We start from the raw sequence: 11,140 nt of genomic DNA on the forward strand, positions 1-11,140 counted from the left end.
GAAAATAGTTGCCCAGTTGCTTTATGCATAAACACAAAGTCAAAAAGTGATGTTTGCTGCACTGAGGCAAGGCTTCTGTTTCTGCTAGGTATAACCTGATTCTTTATCATACTTAAGTCTTCCAGCATTCTGAAGACTGGTGGACATTTGTAGCTGTATGGACTGACTGTGACAGCACATGGTCTACCTAGTAGAAATTGGTTAAGACATTTGATTTTTCCCATGGTAAAGACCTTAACACAATATAGTGCATAAATACTGCACTGAAAAACACATTCATAATCTCATTTTACAAGTCATAAAAAATAATTTAATTTGCATTTTGTACATTTATTTAGCAACAGCATCATTAAATAATTTCTGTGTTTTCCACAGAGAAGTTTGAAGTTCAGTAGTCTTTGGAAATGACTGTGAACCCTTTCAGCATATTATCTGTTTCTGTATATCCATACTTTGGGTTTGTCTCAAGTGAGTATAGACTGCCTTCACACTGAGTCTTACAGCTCCTGACAGAATGGATTTGCTGTATGAGCACCGTTAAAAAATATTTGGCTGCCCTTTTTTCACAGTTTGGTTGTTTTCCAGACCTGCTTATGTAGAGTTGCTGTTTCTGTCAGATGAAATATACAGGCACATTACCTTGTCTGACAGAAACAGTAAGCATCAAGGATTTCCTGAGAAGAAACATCAATATGCAGCATGTGAAGTTTCAGATTTCCCAACATTACTAATTACATTATCACCTTAGCATCAGCTTCTAATAATATCTATTACTAAAATGTGTACTGCTGTTTATCTTCTTTAAAGAGAATTCATCTGACAGACTGCACAGTTCTTTTATCTCAGCCATTGCCTTAAAGTGACTCAGAGCCTATTCCAGATGAATCAATGGCAATAGTCCAATTTATTTCAATGGTAGGAAGGTTAGAACCACAGGGACAGGAAAAATGTCTCCTCATACATATAGTATGATGGGAGTTGATATCCGTGTTTCTAAATTGTGTTCTTGGTGGTTTTTAATTTTTATTTTATTTTATTTTCAGCTTGAAATTAGGTATGACATGCAACCTGACTACAAAGATAAGTAGGGCAGCTGTCAGGAAAAGTGAAGTTCATGGCACTGAAAAGATTCCATGTTATACTTAATCTTAGTTATCTATTCAGATCCTTTTTTTTTAAATTGTAGGTGATATATATCTTGTTTGTTTCTGAGAGGGAAAGGGTATAGTACCTCATGAGAGGGCAGACATATGCAGTAAATGAAAAAGAGAAACCATTCTGTGGATGAATATGAAAGAGAGAAAACTTGTTCTACTTACAAAGGTACGTTATATATATATATATGAATGTTGCATATATGTATGTTCAGCAAAATAGGTAGGGAATTCAGGAAGTGACTAAAAGAACAAGTGCAACCAAGTGCAGCAGTGTTTCCAGGATACTTTGAAGATACTGAAGGTTCATGAAGTATATACACACAGTGGTTCATGGCAAGTGACACAAGTGTTCAACAAACAGCTTGAATAAAGTAATGTGTGTTGAAATGTCTAGATAAGATCCCAAAATGTTATCAGGTATAAATAAAAAATGATAGATGCTGAACACATTGAGGAGGAACATCAACATCTAAAACTAATTTGCACAGAAGCATCATTTGTAAAAATGTCCATTTCACAGTTTAATTAACTGGAAAAACAGAGAACTAATGGTATAACTAAGTTTTATTAAAACTTACTGTTAAAATATCTAAAAGAAGCCAGAAACAACTGTAAATTTAACAGACGAAAAAAATGGATATATCAAGGGTGAGGGTTACACTGGAATCTGACCTGAGGCATCTAAGGCATGGCAGCACACAAAGTTCTGCATGAGTGGGATGAAGAGAAGAAAATGTAAATGAAATTTTGGGGTCGTGTTGGAAGAATATGGCAAGAACTGCTGAAGTAAGACTGAGGTAACAGGAAAATCACTGGAGCACAAAACCATGAAAGCCCAAGGAAGTAATAGATAAGCCATAAATAATTTACAGTGTTTGAAAACACTTCAGTGATCAAAAGGGGAGTAGAGCAGAGAGAACATCTTTGGGTATAGCCAGCCCCAGTTTATTACTGAACTCTAAGAAAGTAGTTCAGAAGAATTTGAAAAGCGAAAACAACAGACTACTTATTTTCCCTGACATTATAGAGAATTAGAGTGAAGAATGTGAATTGAGAGCTTGGATGATGACTGTCAAGTACACACAAACCATAACTGTAATAAAGGTTCTGAATTCAGTAGGCAGTCAATCAAGTTTGAAAGCCCTTAAACTTTGAAATTCTGCACTAGATGCAGAATAAAAGAATGTAATTTCTCACGCAATTGTTCACCCCCTGCTCCTTTCCTTAAGTACCAACAGAACTGACACCGAACTGCTCAATGCCTTTGAGTGATCACTTCATATTACAGCTTTTCCTTCTTCACCCTATAGAAATCCTATTAAATAACCAGTTGTGTCCTGGTAACTTCTTTGTGTTTAGCAAACTTTAGTTGTTATGTTCTAACACTTTACAATGTGCAGTTTGTAAACTATGGAAGGCTGTTACACACAAATTTTAAAAATTTAAAGGTTTGCAATACCCATGTTTCCTAACTCTTCTTAAACAAGTATCTATCATGTCACACAGATCAATGTCTTTCAGCAATCATTTTAAAGCTCTGCTGCCCCCAGTTTCTTCCATATTTGCCATAATTGCATGACAATGGGGATTTCACATCCTGTGGTACATAATGTGGATTTGCTTGACAAAAGTCGTATAGAATGTGTTGATATAGGCATGTCAGCTATAACACACAAAAACATGGGAAGAATTAGAAATGTAATAACATTTCAGGTGTACTCTTGAGAAGGAGAGAAACTGAAGGTACCACACTGTGATACAGAAGCCTATTGCCATAGCAATTTCTGTAGCTTCTGCAAAAAAAAAGAGCAGAGCTCAAGTCTATTAATTATGCCACAAAGGAGTATGGACACACTGTGTAATACTGTTCTTCCTAACTATCTTATAGCACATACTGCAACTACTTAGAGTGCACTAGAATTTCAGAGAGGTTATTAGAATGTATTAGTCCTGTTGGAAAATAAACAAACTGAAATAATATATTGAAAGTAATGAAGTATCTGTGTTGTTAACTTTCTTTCCACAACCTGTTTGTTAGTACTGTAGTTTGCCTGCCCCTGTCTAATAGATAAGGATAGCATAAATATACAAAATATATTCATATTTATATGAGTGGTTTAGTAGGATAGAACATATATATCCTGTTGTTTACCTACCGTTCAACAAATTAACTAATTAAATATAGTTAGAAGGACTGACATTTAGGGGAAACAAGGTTCAGTTTCTCAAAACAGCCAAGAAAACCATGATAATTTAAGTTTATTAACCCATTTCAAAAGAAGCAGGAGTTTCTTTAGTGGTAGTGGTTTTGTTTTTAGAGTATTTTGCTATTTTAAATATTTTAATTTTTTTTTTTTCCTGAAACTAAATCTGTAGTCAATAGTTCTGGTTTAGAAAGAAATGAAAGAGGTTACGTTGATCAGAAACTCTCATACCAATTGCATAGAATGACTATTTTAGGTGCATGGACAGAATAATGAAGTTAAACCTAACTGGTGGAGTGTCTTTGCATTAGAATCAGGGGGAAGGCCAACAGGGCAGATGTTGTAGTAGGAGTCTACTATAGGCCACCCAACCAGGACAAAGAGGTAGATGAAATATTCTGTAGGCATTCAGGAGAAATCTCACGATAGCTTGCCCTTGTTCTTGTGGGAGAATTTAACTTCCCAGACATCTGCTGGAAATACAACACAGCAGAGCAGGACCAGTCCCGGAGATTCCTGGAATGTGTGGCAGATAACTTCCTGACACAGCTGGTAAGTGAACCAAACAGAGAAGGTCTCTGTTGGATCTCTTCTTTGGGAACAGAGAAGGAGTGGTGGATGGTGTGGTGGTTGGAGGCCGACTAGACCACAGCGATCATGAAGTAATAGAGTTCTCTATTCTTAGAGAGGCCAGGAGATGGGGCAGCAGAACTGACATCCTGGACTTCCATAGGGCTGAGTTTGTCTTGTTTGGACACCTGCTTGACAGGATCCCTTGGGAGATGATCCTGAAGGGTATAGGGGTCCAGGAAGGCTGGGCACTCTTTAAGAAGGAAGTGTTAATTGTCGGGGGAGGCAGCGGGTCTGCCTCTAGTCTAACTGAAGAAGAATTTAACCTTGAAGACATTCCAGTGTATCCATGAGAGGCCAGAAAGTCCCGAGAAGTGCCATGGAAACAAGATTAGAGAACTAAGATAAGAAGAACTGTCCTGACGATTCAGGCGAGAAACTATCACCCAATCGTGAACTGTTAGTTACTAAAGTAAACCAATCCTGTATGAACACCTACTTTGAAGAAGGTTATAAAAAAGCTTGTTAAAACAATAAAGGGGCTTTTGCAGCCATTTTAGTCGCTTTCACACAATCTGATGTTTGTCGTGTCCGTCTCAACTGCGACAAATGGTGACCCCGACGTGATAAATTAGAGCGACGTGATTGATTAGAGCGACGTGATTGATTAGAGCGACGTGATTGATTAGAGCGAAGTGGTCATTTAAAGGAGAAGTATAACGGCGGCGGGAAGAGCCGCGGAGACGGAGCCCGGTGTAGCTGAGAGCAGAGGGAATCTGCCTGGTCCGGACCTGAATTTCGACACCTAAAAAGGTGAGCCACCGGGAACGGGACTGTAATTATGGGGCAGTCATTAACAAAGGAAGAGGAGACAATTTTGTCTACCTGGAAAGCCCTATTAAAAAGAAAGGGGGTTAAAACCTCAGAACAAAGCCTGAAAAAGATTTTGCTATGGAGTAAGATGCAAGGCTTTGAAGCCACAACAGTTACTGCATTCAGTGTGAGTGCATGGCAAGCAGTAGGATTGAAAATATTGGATGAGGTCTCTAAAGGACAAAAAGAGGCATGTGAGTTGGCAACCACATGGCGCTTATTGAGTGAAACCTTAAAGGAATGGAAGATAGAGCGTGAGGCCTCTGATGGGAAACTAACAGACATTCGACCTGAAGACAATGACGGGGAGGACTGTGGCAAAGGGACAAAGGCAGTGGATACCTCAGCCTCAGGAATAGCAGGCAGGAAACCCCTCACGGGCAAAAGCAGATCGCGCCCTCGCCCACCTCCTCCTCCTCCACCATTAAATATTTTGCGGGGCGATGAGGAGCCCCCCCCATCTAGCGGTGCAGCGGCGGCCCCTAGCGGCGCAGCAGCAGAAGGGGTGATTCCATCAGCCCCCCCCGAGGAGGAAAATAGGGCGGGTAACACAGAGCCAGAGAGCGAGAGCGAAAATGAAAGTGAGGGAGAAGAAGCTTTAACCACGGCTTTACAAACTCTACATATCACAGATAAACCCATGGTGAAGAAAGCCCAGCCATGGACTCTCCCTCCATCCACAGTAACTGTAATTCCAAGGTCCCCTGATCGATTTTGGGAGGGAGTTAGAAAGTATGCTGCTGAGGCTGGCAACTGGGATCTGGTTGAACGCCTCAGCCCATACTCTCCAACCCCGGCATGTCCAAAGCCTGTAGATATAGCAGCAGAGGCTTATGGTGCATTCCCTGTTTATAAAGCTGTTGCAGGCACAAATGAGCATGATGAGCACAATCCGATCAGTTGGAAGGTGGTGCAGGATTTGCAGAATAAAGCACAGAAATTTGGAATCAATTCTCCTGAGGTGATGCAACTTATTCGAATAATCAGCACAGATTTGTTGTGTCCATATGATGTTACACATCTCGCACAAGTGCTGTTTCAGCCAGTACAATTACAAGTGTTTCAATCTACTTGGAGGCAGATGGCACGAGCAGCTGCACAAAATAATGCTCGACTGCCACAAGACGATCCGAGGTTAGGACTCGGAGAAGACGCCTTGCTTGGCGAGGGACCATTTAGTAACCCTCAGCTGCAAGCTACGTGGCCTCCGATTGTCCTTGAACAGGCACAACACATAGGGATTACAGCATTAAAGCGAACCATGGAAATGGCAGCTCCAAAACAGAAGTATATTGCTATCCGGCAAGGTCCTAAAGAACCCTTTTTGCAATTTGTAGAAAAAATATCTGCTGCATTGGAGAAACAGGTAGAAGATGAAACGTTAAGACAAATGTTATGCAAACAGCTAGCAAAGGATAATGCTAATGAGGACTGCCAAAAGATAATACAGTCTTTACCAGGAGATCCTTCTATTCCTGACATGGTGGCCGCATGTTCAAAGGTTGGTACAGTGGAACATAAAATGGCGGCTTTAGCTACTGCCATGAACATGCGAAATACAGGAAAATGCTTTGGATGTGGTAAAGACGGTCATATGAAAGTAAATTGCCCGAACAGAAGGTCGGCAGGCAAGCAGCCCATGACTGTCCCACCAGGAACTAATTGCAATAAATGTGGGAAATCGGGACATTTCGCGAAACAATGTCGTTCCAAGTTTCATGCTAACGGGCAACCGATACAGGGAAACCACAAGAAGAGCGCGAGAGGGCGCGCGAGGACATCAAATCCCCTCCAGACAACAGGTCAAATCCCCTCTGTGAGCAGCTATCAGCCGCAACTACTGGCTCAGCAGGGTTGGATGTATCCACCGCCGACACAATAACTATAGTTACAAAAGACATTGTTAAGGTCCCTCTTGAGGCAAGGGGTCCCATAGGACGAGGACTGAGTGCGTTACTTATAGGAAGATCAAGTAGCACCTTAAACGGATTAATCGTGCATGTGGGAGTCATTGATGCTGACTTTACGGGTCAAATTTGTGCATTAGTTTCGACCCTTTATCCACCTGTTACGATTCCAAAAGGTACTCGTCTTGCTCAACTTGTTCCTTTTTTGAGTTGTGTCCCAAAAGCAGAACAGCGACTGCGAGGCGATGGAGGCTTCGGTTCTACAGGACCCCCTCAAGTGTGCTGGTCTCAGACTGTCTCATCATCTCGACCACATATGACGTGCACGCTGTCAAATCATGGACATTCACCGACTACAGTAAGGCTTGCGGGGCTCCTAGATACGGGCGCCGATGTGACTATTATTTCTAACTATCTGTGGCCATCCACCTGGCCAACAGAGGATGTGGACACAGGGGTAGTGGGGCTGGGAGGCTCCGCACGAGCAAGAACAGCAGCTACGGCAATTCTGATCACCAATCCTGAGGGCCAACAAGCAGTCGTTAAACCATATGTGACAGCAGCTCCCCTCAATCTATGGGGGAGAGATTGCTTGTCACAGTGGGGGGTGAAGATTACTACGGATTTTTAACGGGGGCCACTGTGCTGCAGGGTGTTAGGCAACCCACGCTTGTTTTAACTTGGTTAACGAATAACCCTGTGTGGGTGGATCAGTGGCCCCTACCAATGGAGAAATTAAAGGCCCTGCAAGAATTGGTGGCAGAACAGCTAGCTGCTGGACACATTGAACCCTCTCAGAGCCCCTGGAATACTCCAGTGTTTGTGATAAAAAAGAAATCAGGAAAATGGCGATTTTTGCATGACCTGCGGCAGATCAATGCTGTCATGGCCACGATGGGGGCTCTACAACCAGGCATGCCTTCACCGGCCATGATCCCTCAAGATTGGGAAATCATTGTCATGGATCTCAAGGATTGTTTTTTTACAATACCATTAGCTTGTCAAGACAGGGAAAAATTTGCATTCTCTGTGCCTTCTGTCAATCATGCAGAACCTGCAAAAAGATATCAATGGAAAGTTCTGCCGCAGGGCATGAAAAATTCACCAACAATTTGTCAATGGTTTGTGGCACAAGCTTTGTCACCTGTAAGGGAAAGATTCCCTACCAGTTATTGTTACCATTACATGGATGACATCCTGTTAGCATCAAACAACAAGGAGCAGTTGAATGACATGGAGAAAGTGACTAGAAATTCATTACAACACTATGGATTAGTTATCGCCCCTGAAAAGGTGCAGAAAGTAGAACCCTGGAAGTATTTAGGACTAACAGTCACAGGTAGGCAGGTAATGCCTCAACCTGTGAAACTTAACCTTGAAGTTAAAACCCTTAATGATGTACAGAAGTTAATGGGATCTCTGAATTGGATTAGACCCTATCTCGGACTGACCAATTCACAACTGCAACCTTTATTGGAATTATTAAAAAATTCCAATGATCCAACAGAACCCAGAGTATTAACTGAGGAAGCATTAAAGGTAATTCACATGGTGGAACGATCTATACACGAGAAATTTGTTTCTCGAATAGATCTGTCTCAATTGGTGCAACTCTTTGTACTAATTGACAAAACTGTACCATTTGGTGCTTTGGTGCAGTGGAATTCTGAGTGGGATGACCCACTGCACATTCTAGAATGGATGTTTCTGTCATTCCGACCACGAAAAACTGCTCCTGGACTGTTTGAGCTTATTGCTGATGTAATCATAAAAGCCAGAAAACGATGTACAGAACTAACAGGGCGTGACCCAGCTAAGATTGTTTTACCTGTTCAAAATTGGTATTTTGAATGGTGCTTGGCAAATAATTATGAACTACAGGCAGCCATGGCGGGTTTTCAAGGACAGGTGTCATATCACCTGCCGTCACATCCACTACTGAAATTTGCTCGAGAAATACCATTTGGTCAAAAAAATTTAAGCCGCCCAGAACCAGTGAACGGCCCTACTGTTTTTACAGATGGCTCAGGAAAAACAGGTAAAGCAGCAGTAGTATGGTATGAAAACAACAACTGGAACAACAAAGTAGTATATCAAAATGGTTCTCCACAAGTAGTAGAGCTACGTGCAATGGCTGTTGTTTTTTCTATTTTTTCTGTTCCTGTAAATATTGTAACTGACTCAGCATATGTAGCTAACTTAGTTTCTAGACTAGACAAAGTAGTTTTGGCCATGTCAGACAATCAATTATTATTTGATGTACTTTTAGAACTCTGGAAAAGTATTCAACTACGGACAGAACCTTATTTTATCATGCACATCCGTAGTCATACCACTTTACCAGGATTTTATACAGAAGGTAATGCCAGAGTGGATGCTCTTGTTTCCGCTATGACTCTTAATACTGTTCCTAACATAAAGCAACAAGCTGTATTATCACATCAATTTTTTCACCAAGAATATCGAGCTTTACGACGGCAGTTCGGCTTGTCTCATGATGAAGCTCGGTCTATTGTAGCCGTCTGCCCTGACTGCCAAGGAACTCACACACCAGTGTATTTTGGTACTAACCCCAGAGGTATGCAGGCTTTACAGATTTGGCAAAGTGATGTTACTCACATAAATGAATTTGGCCGACAGAAGTATGTTCATGTTTCCATTGATACTTATTCTCATGCCTTAGTAGCAACAGCACATAACGGGGAGACAGGAAAAGATGTAGTTCGACACTTCCAAAAGGCTTTCTCTATGCTTGGGGTACCACGCCAAATAAAAACGGACAATGGCCCAGCATACATTTCACAGAAGGTTCAAACATTTTTTAATTTGTGGGGTGTTACTCATGTTACAGGAATTCCCCATTCCCCAACAGGACAAGCAATTGTTGAGCGTGCACATAGTACGTTGAAGCGGCAGCTTCAAAAACAAAAAGGGGGAATGATTGGGGAACCACCACAGGCATGTTTAGATAAAGCAGTTTATGTTCTTAACTTTCTCCATTACGGGGATAATTCTTCTCTACCTCCTCTTTTTCAGCATTTCTCTTCTCTTTTTTCAAAACAGGATTTGCAAAAAGACATCAAAGTGCATGTTAGAGATCTAATTACTGGCCAGTGGAGTGGACCATGTGAATTATTAACCTGGGGCAGGGGTTATGCTTGTGTCTCTACAGATGCCGGCCCTCGCTGGGTTCCTGCTCGGTGTGTTCGGCCTGTGCTGGAACCTGCATCAGGCTGAAGGATGGGTAATTCCACAACCTAAGCAGAATATCTGGGTAACTTTGGCAAACATGACACATCAAGAAACCTTGTGCCTTTCTACTGCGAACCCGGAAAATCCATTCTCCACCTGTTTGGTGGGAGTGCCAGTAGACACATGGCCAATCCCACAAACCCTTCAGGTTTTCTCTCTTTGCAACTCTTCAAAAAAATTGTACAGATAATTGGGATGGTGTATATAGTCACCTTCCACAGGTTACGCAAGAACCCCAAGAGCTAGAGTTGCTAGGCTCTGTTATAATGGATGCTTGTGTGTTTTTTAATTACTCCTATAACACCACACGGAGAGGGCAAAATGTGAATGCAACTAATGCTGCTTATCATAATTCAACTGCTTGGTGCAATTATACTTCGACTAACATCTCACGATCTTTTGCTGTTCCTCTTGCATTACCTCCTGGTGTGTTTCTAATCTGTGGAGATCGTGCCTGGGGAGGCGTCCCATCTAAACTGAATGGAGGCCCGTGTAGCCTCGGACGTCTCACGTTATTAACACCAAATGTGTCAATGATTCTGAATATGACTCGAAAACATAAGCGAGTCCCAAGGACCGTTCATCGGTTTGAAAGTTCTTGTCGAGATAACGTTGAATTCTGGAATCCAGGCCAGATCATAACGGCCTCCATATTGGCACCAGGAGTTGGTGTTGCAAATGCCTTAACGACTTTGAATAAGTTGGGATGTTGGCTTAGCAAACAGACTAATGCTACTTCTTTAGCTTTAAGTGGCCTTTTAACTGATGTTGATAGTGTTAGACATGCTACTTTACAGAACAGGGCTGCAATTGACTTTTTGCTTTTAGCGCAAGGACATGGATGTGAAGATTTTGAAGGAATGTGTTGCATGAATTTGTCTGACCACTCAGAATCTATTTTTAAAAGTATACAGCAGCTGAAGGATGGTGTGAGGCGTCTAACAGAAGAGGACGGATTGGATTGGCTTACAAGGATGTTTAAAGGATGGGGACTTTCTGGATGGTTGATATCTCTGGTCAAAACTGTGGGGGTCATGATCTTGGTAATTGTGACTGTGCTTTTGATGTTGCCATGTCTTGTCAGTCTTCTGCAAAGGGCCCTGCAGAAGACTGTTTCTGCAATATTTCTAGCACAAATACAAAAAGGGGGAATTGTCGGGGGAGGCAGCGGGTCTGC

General features: G+C 41.8%; 1 protein-coding gene across 1 annotated transcript; it reads left to right on the plus strand.

The window, feature by feature from the left end:
* The first annotated feature begins 5,677 nt into the window (after window positions 1-5,677).
* Window positions 5,678-9,958, plus strand: LOC141945776 (endogenous retrovirus group K member 8 Gag polyprotein-like). Its single transcript, XM_074874322.1, has 2 exons — window positions 5,678-7,069; window positions 9,884-9,958. Exon 1 carries the CDS (start codon window positions 5,769-5,771, stop codon window positions 6,684-6,686), a length of 918 nt encoding a protein of 305 aa, XP_074730423.1. The 5' UTR covers window positions 5,678-5,768; the 3' UTR covers window positions 6,687-7,069; window positions 9,884-9,958.
* The last annotated feature ends 1,182 nt before the right edge of the window (window positions 9,959-11,140 follow it).

The sequence above is a fragment of the Strix uralensis genome, chromosome 1, assembly GCF_047716275.1.
Source record: "Strix uralensis isolate ZFMK-TIS-50842 chromosome 1, bStrUra1, whole genome shotgun sequence".
Lineage (NCBI taxonomy): Eukaryota > Metazoa > Chordata > Aves > Strigiformes > Strigidae > Strix > Strix uralensis.

What these genes read in the sequence shown, in the direction of transcription:
- LOC141945776 (XM_074874322.1), top strand. Translation starts at nt 5,769, where the DNA reads ATGCAACTTATTCGAATAATCAGCACAGATTTGTTGTGTCCATATGAT.